The sequence below is a fragment of the Danio aesculapii genome, chromosome 17 (assembly GCF_903798145.1).
Source record: "Danio aesculapii chromosome 17, fDanAes4.1, whole genome shotgun sequence".
Taxonomy (NCBI): Eukaryota; Metazoa; Chordata; class Actinopteri; order Cypriniformes; family Danionidae; genus Danio; species Danio aesculapii.
Genome location: NC_079451.1, coordinates 32476746 through 32494513, shown reverse-complemented (window position 1 = coordinate 32494513; position 17768 = coordinate 32476746). Strand labels below are relative to the sequence as shown.

Below are 17768 nucleotides of genomic sequence, written 5' to 3'. Positions count from 1 at the left end.
GGAAGTCAAAACATTTATTTTCTTTCAAACAAAGCCTAAACCCGACACAAACACATATAGAGTGCTGCAGTTGTGACGTCAACACCCAGAAGATAATTCTCCACTGCTTCTTTCTTTTTTATATAATGGGTTTTTCAATTGAGGAGTAAATCAAGATATGTGGTTAACATAACTTAACAATACATTGATGTTTTATTGTACGATGTAAACTGTTTTTTGGGACACTATACGCAAGTCATCTTCCATACTGGAATGTTAAGTGTTGGTCCATGAACACAACACTCAAGTGTGAGCATCTGCAACTAGTTATATTCCTATATAAATATCTAGATCAGCAATTATGCTTGACTTCAGCAGATGATTTTGCTAAATAACACAATACAAGTCACAGCTAACGCAGCACTGAAACATGGCAGCGTTTAAAGGGATGTTCAACTAAAAATAAAATGAACTCACTCAAGCGATTCTAAACTTTTATGAATTTCTTTCGTCTGTTGAACACAAAGGAAGATATACTGAATAATGTTAGAAGGAAACAGCCATTGACAAAAGTAGGAACAATAATTAAATAAATGTTAAATGGAAGTAAATGGCATTTTTTTTCCTTTGTGTTTAATAGAAAAAAAAAATTATATATATATATGAATGCTGAAGGTGAATGAATAGTTAAAGTCAGAATTATTAGCCCCCCTTTGAAATTTTTTTTCTTTTTTAAATATTTCCCAAATGATGTTTAACAGAGCAAAGACATTTTCACAGTATGTCTGATATTATTGTTTCTTCTGGAGAAAGTGTTATTTGTTTTATTTCGGCTAGGATAAAAGCAGTTTTTCAGTTTTTTAAATCTATTTTAAGGTCAAAATAAGCGAATTTTTTTCGATAGTCTACAGAACAAACCATCCAAACCATAGTTATACAATAACTTCCCTAATTACCCTAACCTGCCTAGATAACCTAATTAACCTAGTTAAGTCTTTAAATGTCACTTTAAGGTGTATAGAAGTGTCTTGAAAAATATCTGGTAAAATATTATTTACCGTCAACATGGCAAAGATAAAATAAATCAGTTATTAGAAATGAGTTATTAAAACTATTATGTTTAGAAATGTGTTGAGAAAATCGTCTCTGTTCAACATAAATTGGGGGAAAAAAAACATGTGGGCTAATAATTCAGGGGGCCTAATAACTCAACTTCAACTCGACTTCAACTGTATACCACCATTCAATTATTCACTTTCCTTCGACTTAGTCCCTTTATTCATCAGGGGTCCCCACACCGGAATAAACCACCAACTTATCCAGCATGTGTTTTACACAATGGATACCCTTCCAGCTGCAACCCATCACTGGGAAACATCCATGCACACTCATACACTACGGCCAACTTAGTTTATTCAATTCACCTATACCACATGTTTTTGGAATGTGGGGGAAACCGGAGCTCCCGGAAGAAACCCATGCCAACACGGGGAGCACATGCAAACTACACAGAGAAATGCCAACTGACCCAGCTGGGACTCGAACCAGAGACCTTCTTGCTGTGATGCGACAGTGCTAACCACTGAGCCACCGTATCACCTCTTTGTAATTATAGGCCTACTCAAGGACATCAGAAATTCAGAAAATGCTGAACTGTGTGGTCCTTTGGTGATTCATAGTTTAAATAAACAGCTTGAGGTCTTATGAAGGGAAATGATTGGTCTGTGCAAATTGTTCTTCTCAAAGGGATGGTAACTACTGACTTGCATTTTATCCATCACCAAGGATCACAGTTGGTTTTACCAACAAACAAAAAAAATGTTCTACTAAAGAGAGTCACCTTCGTCATAAATGGCCTACAGCAAGGGTCACCAATTTCAGTCCCGAGGGCCACTGTCCCTGCAGCATTTTGCTCCAACTTGCCTGGAAGTTTCAAGTATACAAAACCTTGATTAGCTTGTTTAGGTGTTTTAGATTAGGTTTGTAACCTGAAACTAAACTCTGCAGGACCCTTGCCCTCCAGTAACAAGTTTGATGACCACTGGCCTACAGAGTGGTTAAATTAGAAGCTAATTATTATTTTCTGTTGAACTAACACAAACTAGACTATATGTGAGTGAACAGGATTCATCATATGTCACTATATTTCACTTTAATTAGTTGGAGGTCATCCATTGAGGTGAGTCTCTGACCAAACAGCAGTTCCTCATAGTCAGAGAGGTGCTGAAGAAAGCCAGTATTTGGTGCAGCACAAGCTCGTCTCTCCTTCAAAGCATGAAGCAGAGGCGAGCGGTGATGCTCCATCAGGAAATCTACCGTCAGTAACGAGCTACAGCTCCTGGCGTTCAGCCTCCAGGAGGATCATCTAAGGCGTGCAGAGGAAGGGGTAGAGGGGTGGAAAGCAGAAAAACCTCCCTGGATGATAACAGGGTCCATTCCTAAAGCAATCAGCTAAAATAAACAGTGATGGAACGTCAGCACAGGCCTCCTGGCTGTCAACTATGCACAAACCCACATATACATATTTATGCAAAAATAACAATACTGTTTATATTAAATGAAATAACAATAATATTTGTTATTTATATATACTATAGATATACTATTAAACATTTGTCAATATTTAGAAATTAGTTTTTAAATAATATATTGGTAAATATATGGTAAATATATAATACAATATAGTAAATATATTAGGCTAGAGGGCTGCATGGTTGGTGCAGTGGGTAGCACACTTGCCTCACAGCAAGGTTGCTGGTTCGAGCCCCAGCTGGGTCAGTTGGCATTTCTGTGTGGAATTTGCATGTTCTCCCCGTGTTCGCGTTCATTTCCTCCAGGTGCTCTGGTTTTCCCCACAAGTCCAAAGTTATAATATAATACCATAAGAATGATAATAATATACTTATATTTTATAATATATAGTTACAAAATATGAATGTAATCAATATGATTTTTCTAGTTATTGTTGTTCATAACAATAATAATAACTTTATTTGGAACATAATAATAAGATATATGTCATATGATATAATTTATTTAATATATAAACATGACAATTTTTTTTTATAAAAAAATGTTTTAATCAGACAGATTACCTGGATTTGTCCTTCTTCAACGTATAGCAGTGTTATGGAGATCTCCTGAGCACTGCTGTGCAGACACAGAGAGAAACCCTCACACTCCATTCAGTGTATGTGTGAATATATAAGTACATAATAGAGTTGATGCAGTGAAGGTTGTCCTGTTTCAGCATTTAGGAGGTTGTAGACCTGTTGCGAGGTCACATAATCTTGCCCTTTCCAGAAGTGCAGGAATCAGAGGCTATTTCACACAAAAACACAAGCTTAAAAAAATATTTAACACAGACAGCTCATATGGACAATCTATGTAACATTAACAATTTTTGTAAATTGATTATGTGTATGTTTTTTTTTCTCCAGAAGTCTGATATCAGTCCATTTGAATACTTCTTTTTTACGGTGGGCGGAGGGGAATTTTAAATTAATTTATCTTATTAGGAGGAAAAAAAAAAAAAAAAAAAAAAAAAAACACATGAACTTTGTGGTTTCTGCCACTAGATGGGGCATATAAACCTCAAGGGAAATTCTAGACTGAACAAATAAACTAGGTTTTGAAAACAACTCCAGTATGCTAGAATTATTTCGAGAGAATAAAAAGTATTTAAAATAATATATTAATTTTATTAAATTAACTAATTTATACATTTACCATTAATTCATATGTGGGTCAGATTTTCTGTTTTTATACCAACAAAAATTAAAAAAAAAACAAATAATTATTTATTTATTGTTTGTTTGTGTGTATATTTGAGAACTTAGGACAGATTGAATGTGTATTTTTATGTATAGTCAAGTTATATCAAAATATAAATGCTTTATTTGTTTAAAAAGTATTGTTACATTGTTAGGTGGCCAATTCTGACTTAAGGTTACTTTTATTCTTCTAGCAAGCTTGACTGAAAATGACAAAGGTGTCTCCTAAAAGATAATAAGACAATGTACAAGAGGCATCATTGTGTAAAAAATATTTTATTTACATTTGAACAAAAACTTGAAGTTTTAACTTTGTTAACTTTAATTTACCAGGGACATTTTTCATTTTGGGCTTGATTGTATACAAGCAGAAATCTTAAAATTTTCACTGTGAATGCCAACTAATATTTGATATTATTATATTTGACAATAAATCAGATACATACAAACTGATTTCTTATGTGGTAGCTCTCTATGCATTTGTGGATCGCTGTGTGAATTTTGAAACATTTCTAACATAAGTAATATGAAACGTTCACATATTTTTTGTGAGTTTGTTATTTGAGATATATAACGCAGGGAAAGTGGCCTCATAGAGACATTGCAGCTCTGCTGAAGATTGTGTTTGTTTACAGGGGTTTGACGGATAAATATAAATTTGTAGCTAAATAGTTAAAGGTGCCAAACAGCATTTCCCGTTGTTTACATCCTTGCTACAACAAACCGTTAACGCTAGAAACTATGTATGTAATAGATTAATTTTAACAAATAAAAATACTTACAGGTTGTGGCTCATAATCCACAGCTTTGTCTTTTATTGTTGGAGCTGCTCCTTCTTTGAGGAGTTTTTAGCCGAATCCAGCACTCAACTGGGAGAAGTTCAGGAAGTTCTCCTGTGTCAAATGCTACCTATATATTTTTTAGTAATTCTCTGGAACATAATTGAAATAAAACTGTTAGTAATTCTGTCTTTGTGTCATGTCCTTAAGCCCAAATACAGAAACAGAACAAGCTCTGGAAATAGCAGCGTTTGGACAGCATTTTAGCTTTCTCTGCTATAACATTACATCGGCTCAGGCCACGCCCCTTTGCTACATACACAGGGTGTATGCACGTGGTGTATGCGTTTGTGCGCTCACTAACATGGATGTATTTTTTTTAAGTCCCCAAAATTTGTTCACTGTATGCTTTGCTAAGCTAACTCTGTAAAAGCCAATGTCTTCCTTTGCATTGAACTTTGAGTGTATTACATTCAGAGATGTGTTCACACAACTACATTACACATCAACTAAAGTTTTAAATATGATATCGTACTGGATCCCTCCTTTAAGACACTTCTTTAAAAACATTTTATTTTCATGGTTTCAAATTTTGACTGATAAAATGCCACATGAAACACGCATACAGCTAGAGACTGCTGTAGAGTTTTTATTTTTGGTAACAGGAGTGAGTAAATAAGGACTTGGGGGGAATGTCTATAAATTCATTGACCCATCCCTGTGTCATTCCACAGTCTATGATGTCACCATCTTAGTTCTGACTGATATTTGACCTGATTAATAAGTGGCCGGTTGTCATGGTTATAGTGCTTTGACAATCTGTTCTAGGATTCTTACTCAGCCACCTGTCTGGATATAACGTGCTTGTTTGCTCTCAATGCAGTTCACCATTTATCCTGTGGATCCAGCTGCTGTGTGAGCACATATTTACACAGAAATGTTTGTCTGATTATTTGTGATTATTCATGGATGGACATATTGAATGTTTAATTACAATGTCTGTGTTAATAACATTGGAACATTGAAAGCCACGTTTACTTTTAAAGATAACCTAAAATTGTGTTATGTTGGATATTTCTTTGGACAAAATTTGTGACAAGCCATTGGGTCTGATGGTCCACCAACTGTAAAAGGATGCAAATGATATCCAAACTCTGACTTGAAACCTTCAATTCTGTTTACAGTCTAAACATGTTTTGTCAAAAAAGCTGAAAGTGCTGGGTTGTTTGAGCCAAGTGTAGCACTATGTTGGCATTTATTTACCAGATATCCCGATGCGCGTGCACGTACGTGGTGACGTATTCAATCATTAATTAACTTTTCTTGTCCTCCGTCTTTTGCAGGTGCATTCATTCACTTTGTAGTCCGTTCAATAGACTCACAAAATAAAACCTCGGCGACACTAACACTGAACCTAAGGGTAGGAAACATCTCATCATTAAGTTGGTTAAACTTTCTATGTATTTTAAATTCTCACATAAAGGAGGTCAAAGTCCAGCTGGTAACCCGTGCTCAGCTACTCGTGACAGACATTGAACAGCCTTCTGTCCGTTAACGGGATCGCGCGATGACCAAGCAATGTGAGTTTACATGAATTTACTTTTTCATAGCCTACTTGGTTTTTATTTAATGTTTTTTTTTTTATTGAATTATTTGATAATTTAGTAATACTACAGTTGAAGTCAGAATTATTAGCCCCGCTTTCTGGAGAAAGTCTTATTTGTTTTATTTCGGCAAGAAAAAAAAAGCAGTTTTTAATTTTTTAAAAACCATTTTAAGGTCAAAATTCAGCTATTTTTTTCGATAGTCTACAGAACAAACCGTCATTATATAGTAACTTGCCTAATTACCCTAACCTGCCGAGTTAACCTAATTAACCTAGTTAAGCCTTTAAACGTCACTTTAAGCTGTATAGAAGTGTCTTGAAAAATATCTAGAAAATATTGTTTACGGTCATTATGGCAAAAATATTTTATTACAAGTGGGTTATTAAAACTATTATGTTTAGAAATGTGTTGAAAAAAAATCTCTCCGTTAAACAGAAATTGGAGAAAAAAAATAAACAGGGGCTAATAATTCAGGGGGGTTAATAATTCTGACTTCAGCTGTATATGCATTACATGATTTACATTATAATTCGTTTTAATTCCCTTATGTTTTCTGGATGGACCACAAGAACCTTTAATTTAGCTAATTAAGGGGTAACAATAAGTAGTTCATATTATTAAAAAATATAATTTTGGTTGACTTTATTATTATATTATTTTGAGCTTAATTATGTTTTATATAGTTTTGTATAATTTGATATCACATTTTGTGTCATTTATATATTTTTGTACAGTATGTGAATCAAAATACCTTTCATTTCAATTAGACTAATTTCTATTTTATAATTTATAATATTTAACATTTATTATATTTAATATTTCATAATAAATCATTTGTTTCCTACAAAAAAACATGCTTCACTTTGGTTTAGGCTACTTTGTATTTTGCACTAAGCACATCTGAGTGATCTGTTACATATTACAGGAGAAAACATGACATATGGCAGCTCTTTTTGTGTTAATGGCGGCATGAAGATTACACCGAGCAATAATAATAATGGTCAGTGATATTCAAGACACTCCACATACGCTGCTCTTAACTTATTTATAAATATTTTTCACAATGAACACTTTTGTTCCCAAACCTTTAATCTTTTTTAATTCTTATTTATCTCTAACTTGTGTTTATGTTCAGGTCATTTTATAGTCATCCCCAAGCCCCTAATGTTGTAAAGGGGTTAGAAATCTTAAACCTCACTGGTCCACAGGTGGGTGGACCACCAGTATGGACCCCTGGCAAAATCTGGTGTCCAGATGGTGAGATCAAACACACATGTGACTGAAAACATTACTTATAAGCACACAGCTCAGTTCAATTGTGATTGTAAGTTGTTTACATCTTGCAAATCTCAACTATTACTGCTTGTGCCATTATACTACCATATCAGTTGTAGTGTATTGTTCGATTTAATAATCACTGTACAATATGTGTATGTGTTTTTTAGTACGGCATGGTGGCAGATGCACACACCGCATGCTCTGAGAGCTTGTGTGTATGAAGTGTGTAAACCACTGGTGCCGCTCCTGCTGTGCATTGCAGCCCTGGTGGCTGTGATTGTGTATGCGCTGGCCGATAATCTACACAGCTTTGTAAGCAGGATCTTCATTCCCCAGTACCACTATCCTTTTGCAGTGCCAATTGCATTCATACAGGTACTTTGCCCACACAGGTTCTCCATTATCAGTTCATCTTTATCAGTTGTCTATCTGTTTTATGATCTTGAATTGATATGATCTTGTAAGTATTGATGAGACAATATTTCTGGCTTTCTAGTCAAGCGTTTGGAGACAGTGCAGAAAGCTGTGGCCAGTTTGAATGAATAAAGAAGGAATTTTTTTAGGCAAAGCTTAAATAAAACCCCCAAATTATATTATTTAAACAGTTATTATCTAGTGTGCTAGATTATCTAGCGTTGTTATCTATCGCCTGCTGTTTTGCATAATAAAGAACTAAACTTTTTACAATTAAAAAAGTCCAAATGTGTATATTATTTCATCCATTCCAACTTTTCTATCAGCCGAGTTGTTAGGTTTTATTTAAAAATAAGATGTTGAGAGAGCATTAAGACTGGAGAATGTAAAATAGAACAAAATTATTTTAAGATCTACACAAGTGATTTCCATATGTAGCATGCCATTATCAGTATTAAGCATCTGGATGTTTGTAGGTTGCAGCAAGAGGACTCTCTGCTTTCAGGTGAATCATTAGGTGTGTTCATGTGATCATTGGACTAGAGCTATAAACTGGTGGAGTCCTTTTAGTGTTTGTGTGTTTGCATGTTATGGCTGGCTGTATATTTAAAATGAACGCAGCAGTTATCAAGAGACTTAAAGGGAACATTTATATCTACGCAGGGAGGTCTAAGACCACTGAATGGAAATGTTGGTGTTTTTTTTGTAATATGTAGTACTTTTTGTAAATAAATAAAAAAATAAATAAACACAATCTAAATATTTTTTTCTCAAATTTGAGAATTTTAAATGTACATTAATAACAGGATGTTGTAGCATTTGGTGTTTTCTCTCTCTTTTGATTTAATGACAGCATACCTTGAACTGCATTATGAACTGCTTCTGAAACAGATTCATTTGAACAAACCTTTGTGATCTTTATAAAAAATATGTACTATGATGAATAACAAAAAGTCATTTTTTTGCTTTTGACCATCTGAAAAAAAATCAGTGCCAAAAATATATAATTTAGAAATATAAGAGTCAGAAATATTTCTTTTTTTCCCCCTTTTTTAATACAATTTCAGTTTCAGACTCACTTTATATTAGGTGTCATAAACAGCTATGTACTAACATTTAAATTACTTCTTTGATGCAATGCACATAATGTGTAGATACATTTATTTGCATTGATTAAAATCTGCATGCAATTAAAACTTAACCACTCCATTAAACCAGTCCCTAATCTTAACCATTTGCCATCTAAGCAGTAGCAAAACTGTTCTGCAATTAAACATGAACTTGAGAATTATATTGTCCTGAATAAACAATAATTTTTGATAGAAATAAATAGAAGTTAAAGACAGGCTTTCCAGGTTCAAATTAATGAAATTAAATTAGAACTAGAAATCAAATGCAATAATCTAGAAGACCAATCAGAGAGTGATTGTGTACAGCACGACTCCATTTTCATAAGTGAGCATTTCAGTCCATCTACACTGTCATGTAACACCAGCATTTCCTAATTAAAACATGCTCCTTTTTCGTGGGTCAAAGATGCCAAAATAGTGTGGATTACAAGCATAACTGTTACAACATCTATATTTTTTTAAAAATAGTTTTAACAGCACCTAAAATTCCGTTCTTTATTTATTTCTTTTTCTTTATTTCTTCAAAACATGTAGATAATCACTGTTGCTAACGCTGTTGAGTTATGAAAGGCACATCCCAATGCAATGTTGAATTACATATGCAAACAGTCTCAAATACAGCAATCAAATCACATGTATTCCATTGGCTGCATCACATGGTCAAACCTACCTATGGCATTAAAGCAGTCCCCATTTTTAACCATTTGCCATCTATGCAATAGCAAAACTGTTCTGGGATTAAACATGAACTTGAAGTATATTGTTCTGATCATTTATGATTAAGTTAAAGTTCAAATTAGATTTTCAATTTCTGTATTTATAATCTTAAACTGTACAAATGACGAAAAGCCAAGACAACAAATATTTTTATGCTGCTTTAACATATTTTATTAGTTAATCAGGTTTAAACTATTTTATTTAAATGTATACGAAATTTGACTTAAAATTTTCTGTCACTTTGATTGATGCAAGTTGACATCACTCAAAATGTTATGTTGATTCAACTAAAACATTTAAGGCAGCAAGAATTTTTTTACAGTGTAGATTTGTTTCTAAAACTTCTCAAGTTTATATAAATTCTTTTTGTTTTTTGCAGTTCTATAATCCTACGATGTCAAATATACTTTTTAAAACTACAAATAATCAGTCGTACATTTTAAAATGGCTACCGTAGTTTAATAAAGCAGCTGCTGTTGCTGTTTACAATGACATGTTTATTAATTTACTCTGGAATTGGGCTTGATTTCCCTAGGTATACACAATAAAAGTCCATAATGTATGACTCTGCAAGCATTTATGGTGCTGTTTATCAGATTTAATCTCAAGCATGCACTGAGCTTCCTCCTTCCTTCTTCTCCAGGTATTTCTAAATCTGCTGGCACTGCTAGCTTTGCACGGCGTGGGTCTGATTCACCTCAAGCCTTTCTCCCTGAGGCTGGCAGAGCGTTTGTTTGTGCCAGCGGTCTGCGGGAGTGTTCAGTGTGTTTTGGCTGTATGGGCTGAAGCGTGTACTCACTCTGGCCTGTTCCAGCTGATAGCCCGCTTCCTGCCGATGGTCAGCGTGAGCTTGGGTCACCTGTTTGCTCTGAGCATTCCAGGCTCCATCCCTGTGTCTTGTTTTCTGACTGTGCTCACTGTCTCCTCAGTCGGCGTCACAGGTATGATCGCTTCAGATATCCATGAAGAAGAGTGGGCTATTTTTGATTTTATGTTTCAACTAATATAGCTGTTTCTCCTTGTAAACAGTTTGCAATGTCACAAGTTCTTACAATACGAGTTAATTTATCCAACAAAAAAATGTCTCTTCTGCAGACATATATGAAGTCCTGCTATTATATAAATGTAGCTACATCATCAAGTAACAAATTTGCATAATATTTGTCCTTTAATCAAAGGTTGGTGACAGTATAAAGCCAAGAATAGTATATCAATATGTGAAGGAAAAAACTATGATTATGCGGCAGCGCTGTGGCGCAGTGTATAGCGCTGTTGCCTCACAGTAAGAAGGTCGCTGGTTCGAGCCTCGGCTGGGTCAGTTGCCATTTCTGTGTGGAGTTTTGCGTGTTTGCGTGGGTTTCCTCCGGGTTCTCCGGTTTCCCCCACAAGTTCGAAGACATGCGCCCTTTTTTACTGCATTAAAAAATAAAATGTCCATCCACACACCACAGTGTAAATGCATGACACATGACCATTCACACTCACCGGGCAAGCGCATATCTTGCCAGCGTCCATACATTCTTAGAAATAAAGATACAAAACCTGTCACTCAGGCAATACCTTTTTAAAAGGTGCAATTTTGTACATAACACGTCCACATTTGTAAGTATTAATACCTAAAAAGTGCAAATGTGTACGTCATAGTATCTTAAATGTAGAAACATGTACCCTAAAACTACAAAATTGTACCTTTAAAGCAGGGGTGTCCAAACTCGGCCCTATGTCCTGCACATTTTAGCTCCAAATTGCCTCAACACACCTGCGTGATGTTTCTAGAAACCCTAGTAAAGAGCTTGATTAGATAGCCCAGGTGTGTCTGATTAGTGTTCGAGCTACACTTTGCAGGACACCGGCCGTCTAGGACTTAATTTGGCCATCCCTGATTTAAAGGAACACTCCAATGTTTTTTGAAAAAGTCTACCCAGTAACCGTTTTTTGTTTTTAAAAGATGTGTAAAAGATGTCTAATAGACGTCTAAACATAGTCGCGCTAAAACAAGGCTAAATTTGGGCTGTCTAATAGACGTCTAAGAATAGGCCAAAACCAGACTAGTCATCAAATAAACAAAATGAATGACTACACATATAAAGTCTGTCTAATCTGTCTGTTTTGGGCTATTCTCAGATGTCTATTAGATTTTCACTGACAGCCCAAGTTTAGCCTTGTTTTAGCCAAGCTGTCTATGTTGCTGTCTAATAAACACATAATCAAATCAAATCAATTTTAGAAAGCCTCCTACAGTTGAAAGTTGGCTTGAACCAGTTTTTATTTTATTTTAGGTTTTATTACACAATGTAACAATAGAAGACTCTTCTAACTAAAAAAAGAGCTTTAAATAGGAAAATCATCAAAGCTTTTTTAGAAAATATTGAACAAATTGCTAATGGTCAAATCCGATTCAATTCATTATGCTAAGCTAAGCTGAAAGTGGTCCCACCAGAACAAGAAATTAGCTAAACGTATTACCAAATGGTCCAAGTGAACTGTTTAACTCTAGAAGACTTGTAAAATTTGTTTGTTAAAATTTATAAACTTTTTCTAAAAAGTGTTTCTTTAAGATAAAAAATATGCAGCTGTAAGGCAAAAGTGAACGTTTTGAAAAGGTACTGCCCCAGTGGCAGGTTTTGTACCTTTATTTTTGAGAGTGTACTATAATGGTCATATGGGAGGAACTTGACAACGAAATTGGAACTTAAAATGAAATGCAATAGTCCAGAACAGCTCGACTCCTTTTTCATAAATCTGCATTTCAGTCCATCTACACTGTCATTAATGTAACACCAGCATTAACAAATTAAAACATGATCTTTATAGTTATCCGAAATGCTCAGTTTTTGTTGCTTAGTCATGTCAGATTACTGTGGATGTAACAAAACCTATATTTTTAAATGAAAATGCGCTAGTATAAACAGCATCTAAAATTCTGTTGTCAGTTTATTTGGAGTTTTTCCTTTGTTTCTTCAAAACATGTAGATAATCACGATTTTGTGATAATTAGGCGATTTGGCCTAAAATCTAAATCTCGATTAATGAAACATTTTAACATTTATTTAATTGTCTTGCCCTCATAGTTTTGTACAGTAAATATGCTCACATATTACAAGTGTTAGATTTTTAAATGAATGATTTTAAAATAATATAAGGAAACACTCTATCTACTATTAGTGATTGTTTATTCAAAATCAACGTTGAACAACTGAAATTAAAACAGACTTTGCCTAAAATCTTGCACTTTTGGAAACAAAAAAAATATTTTTTGTGTTTTAGTTTCATATTAAAAGTAGAAAGTATCTCTTCTAAATAAAATAACTCTTTACAACCTGTAAAGAATATTTTAAACACTGCATTTCTTGCATCTTCTGTAAACAAATTCATTCATTCATTTCGGCTTAGTCCCTTTATTAATCTGAGGTCGCCACAGCGGAATGAACCGCCAACTTATCCAGCATATGTTTTACACAGCTGCAACCCATCACTGGGAAACATCCATACACACTCATACACTATGTACAATTTAGCTTACCCAATTCACCTGTACCACATCTTTGGACTTGTGAGGGAAACCGGAACACCTGGAGGAAACCCACGCAAACACGATAGAACATGCAAACTCCACACAGAAACGCCAACTGACCCAGCCCAGGCTCGAACCAGCATCCTTCTTGCTGTGAGGCGATTGTGCTACCCACTGCGCCACCGTGCAGCCTTGTAAACAAATATTTTAATGCAAGTAATAATTTTAATGTAATGGAAAACATGCCATCTTAAGGCATCTTTGGCACAGCTTTCTATCATTATCAATGTAGTGCAAAGTAAGGCTCAAGAATGGGTCCACCATCTTATTTGACTGGAGATCAGATGTGGCTGCAAAGTGTGGCTAACAGAGCGAGGTCACGTGACTCCACATGCGGTATGGAAAGTAATTGAAAAAAAAATCGACCTGGAAAAATGTGATTGATTATAAGTTCTGAAATGCCGATTTCGATTACTTTTCGATTAATCACTCAGCCCTTGTTGCCAACTGTTGAGGTAGCAGATTCTATGGAAGGCACCTCCCAATGTAACATTGTATTACATATGCAAATAGTCTCAAATACAGCAATTTTGTAGGCTGTAGTAGTAGTTGATGCAATCACATGCTCAAACTGTGCATGTTAGGCAGTAAAATATCATTTTTGGCCCTGATATATCCATATTACTACACTTCAAGCAGCCTCTGTATATGATATGAGGTGTGGGGTTATATTTCTAAAGTGCGCTCTAGTAAGCAGTAGAATAATCAAACATTATTGGCTGACCAATCAGAGGAGACAGCATTTTTTTGGAAAGACTGGTTACAAAGAAATACATGGTGTCTGCGGCATCTTAAAAAGTTTAAATAGTTGTTTAATCAACTATGAGAAAATTAAGACTCTTACAAGTTATTTAAAAGTCTTAAATTGCATTTTTACGAGGTCTTACATTTTGTTCAAGCACTGTCCAACGTGTTTGACTCCAAAAAAGCATAAATATATATATTTTTCCTCCTAATATTAACAACAGCGTGCTCGATTCACGCGATTGGTTTGGGCCAGGGATCACCCGGCCAAGCTCCTCAATCCGGCTAATGTCACGTAATTTGAGATAAACGCAGGAAGGTGATGTGACGCTCTCCACATGTAGCAAAACCATAGAGCGAAACAGACGGCAAAATGGGACAATGTAAGTTTGCGTACTCCTGGTTGGAGAAAGGCAAGTGTAAACAGTGGCTGAAGCCTGTCGCTGAACCACTTAATTTATTCATTCAAGCTTTGTTTCTTCCGAGCTTATTTGAGTTCTGTTGCATGGTTGTGCTCCTTTGATTTATTTAACTACAACTGTTTATTAATGACTGTTTAAGTTAAAAAATTAAGTTATTAATTATTTTTATTATTATTGTTATTAAGTTAAAGGTTTGATCTGATTTTGGTCTGAATAGAACTGGCGAAGAGGCCTTTAAAAAGGTATTAAAATTACCTTTAGGATTCCTGCATATACCGTGAAATAAAAAAAGTGTGCTAAAAACGGGTGCTGCAAGTGTGTTTTTTGAGTGTGTTTTTGAACAGTAAACATGGCTATTATGAACCCATAAATGAGCCCAATATTTCCTCTTGTTTCCTCTGTGCAGTGTGTAAAGGACTGTATGCGATGGAGCCGCTAGAGTTTGTGTATTCTCCACTCAGCCTGATCCTCCACAGCCTCTCTCTGGCCTGGTTAGCTAAAGTGGCCCAAACGGAGCGAAGCAACGCCTCAACCTTTGACCTCTACTACACTCTAACAGTGACCCGAACCCTTTTATTAGGGTTCCTGTGTGTTCTGCACCCCGATGGCCCAAAAGCACTGAGTCAGGGCAACTGGCACAGTCTGCTGTTTTGGGGATACATGCTCGGGATGTTGCTGCTGGGCGCCGTGCAGCTACTGTTTGTGGATGTAACGGCGCTGTATTTTTCTGCTCTCCCCGCAGCTGTTCTGCATGCAACCCGGGGCCTGGTTCTGCCCCTGTTTAGCCTGCTATAGAACAGATGGATCAATCAGAATGTAGATCATTCTGAGAAAAAACATGGAGTAATTAACGAAACACCCAATAACAGTATTAATTTAATTTATAGGCATGATAACCTCATGTAAAGATCATTATAATTAACAGATTCATTTATATAGTTATACACTGATGTGCAATTCATTTCTCCTCTTGCACTGAAACTGACACATTACATCCTACAAATGGTCTGGTTTATGAAGGAACTTGATTTGAAGTTCTGGAATTAAATGGTAAAGGTAAAAGACAGTGTTTCCAGGTATTTCACTATACTGTTCTGCGGTAGAATTACAGATTGTCAGCTGGACGCTTTGAGAATTAAAGTATAACATTTCTATTTTGCATTAACAAAATCTAAAAACCCTTTTTAGGACCTTAATGTTTTTTTCTATTGTATTAGTTTCAAAATTTTGTTATCGCAATGCAAAAATGATGGTTGAATTTGTTTGTACTGGGTTTAATTAAAAAAAATAGAGCCTATGATTTGCATGATCTGGAAAATGCAGCTGGAACTGCAGAATCCAGTCATAAAAACTATCATGTGGAATGTTGTGGCAAATTGTTGATCTATCAAAAGCAGTGCTGTGCACCTAATCAAATCATTATGTGAATTAAATATATAAATAGAAAATAAATAAAGTGATATAGGGACTTTACACTGACCGGACACTCTTTAGATACACCTGTCCAACTGATCGTTAACACAAATTTCTAATCAGCCAATCATATGGCAGCAACTCAATGCGTTTAGGCATGTAGACATGGTCAAGACGATCTGCTGCAAATTTTCAAATCTGATGAAAATGGGGAAGAAAGGTCATTTAAGTGACTTTGAATGTGGCATAGTTGTTGGTGCCAGACGGGCTGGTCTGAGTATTTCAGAAACTGCTGATCTACTGGGATATTCACGCACAACACTTACCAGGGTTTACAAGGAATGGTCTGAAAAAGAGAAAATATCCAGTGAGCTGCAGTTCTGTGGATGCAAATGCCTTGTTGATGCCAGAGGTCAGAGGAGAATGGCCAGACTGTTTCCAGCTGATAGAAATACAACAGCAACTCAAATAACCACTCATTACCACCGAGGTATGCAGAAGAGCATCTCTGAATGCACAACATGTCCAGCGTTGAGGCAGATGGGCTACAGCAGCAGAAGACCACACCGGGTGCCACTCCTGTCAGCTAGAACAGGAAACTGAGGCTACAAGTCACACCAGAATTGGACAATAGATGATTGGGAAAAACGTTGCCTGGGCTAATGAGTCTCGATTTCTGCTGCGTCATTCGGATGGTAGGGTCAGAATTTGGCATCAACAACATAAAAGCATGGATCCATCCTGCTTTGTATCAACGGTTTAGGCTGGTGGTGGTGGTGTAATGGTGTGGGAGCTGTTTTCTTGGCACACTTTCGTCCTTTTGGTACCACCTGAGCATTGTGTCAACGCCACAGCCTACCTGAATATTGTTTCTGACCATGTTCATCCCTTTATGACTACAGTGTACCCATCTTCTGATGGCTACTTCCGGTAGGATAACGCACCATGTCATAAGGCATGAATCATCTCAGATTGGTTTCTTGAGCATGACAATGAGTTCACTGTACTCAAATGGCCTCCACAGTCACCAGAGCTCAATCCAATAGAGCATATATGGGATGTGGTGGAATGGATGATTCGCATCATAGATGTGCATTGCGATGTGCATGGATATGTCATTTCAATATGGACCAAACTCTCTGAGAAATATTTCCAGTATCTTGTTGAATCTACACCATGAAGGATTGAGGCAGTTTTGAAGGCAAAAGGGGGTTCAACCCGGTACTAGTAAGGTGTACCTAATAAAGTGGCCATTAAGTGTATAGTGCGGTACTGTGAATGGTGAAAGGTGCTGACTTGACACAAAAAGAATTTAAAATAAGCTTAATATTTAATACAAAATCTGTATTTTTAATTGTTTTATATTTTAATGGTGAAATATGATCTGGGCATGTTCTTGACATGTTTGTGAGCTTCACCGAGAGTATACTACAGTAAAACACTCATCTTGCAATATACTTAAACAAGAAGAGCCAATAAAATGTGTGCTCTGTAGAAACCACATTGATAATTTAACCTTTTTACAAAAACAATGTTATTTAAATAGAAAACCTATGACATCTCTATTTATTTAGCTCTCAATATATGATACAAACTACAGTATTGTTGTTAAAGTTTTGAGCAAATAAAACACTGATGAGGTTTTCTTGTGACCAAACAAGTGTTTCTGTTGTCTTTTTTGTATGAGTGTTATGTTTGGTATGTCTAATACTTTCTCTGTATTTGTATTGATACCAGTGTAAGGCCAAAGTCTGTCCCAGCGAGAATCAAGAGGTTAAAAAAGTTCAGCACCAGATCCGTGTGGCTTTGCTTATAATCAGGCACGATTGATTTATCTGTAAAGGCTTGGTTAATGTTACACAAGCGTGCAATTTGTCCAGTTTATCAGCAATGTCAGAATAGATAAGCATGGTGAAACATTCCTCTCGCTTTACTCAG

At 35.7% G+C, this 17768-nt stretch overlaps 1 protein-coding gene across 1 annotated transcript; it reads left to right on the top strand.

Moving 5' to 3' along the window:
* Nucleotides 1-5881: 5881 nt before the first annotated feature.
* On the top strand, nt 5882-17490 carry si:ch211-248a14.8 (uncharacterized). Its single transcript, XM_056476375.1, has 6 exons — nt 5882-6111; nt 7064-7138; nt 7274-7395; nt 7584-7791; nt 10321-10618; nt 14824-17490. The coding sequence occupies exons 3-6, from the start codon at nt 7364-7366 to the stop codon at nt 15210-15212; spliced, it is 927 nt and encodes a 308-aa protein (XP_056332350.1). The 5' UTR covers nt 5882-6111; nt 7064-7138; nt 7274-7363; the 3' UTR covers nt 15213-17490.
* Nucleotides 17491-17768: the final 278 nt, after the last annotated feature.

Coding starts and splice junctions, on each gene's coding strand:
- si:ch211-248a14.8 (XM_056476375.1), top strand. CDS start 7,364: ATGGACCCCTGGCAAAATCTGGTGTCCAGATG. Junction 7,792..10,320: donor TGCCAATTGCATTCATACAG/GTACTTTGCCCA, acceptor CTTCTTCTCCAG/GTATTTCTAAATCTGCTGGC. Junction 10,619..14,823: donor CTCCTCAGTCGGCGTCACAG/GTATGATCGCTT, acceptor TCCTCTGTGCAG/TGTGTAAAGGACTGTATGCG.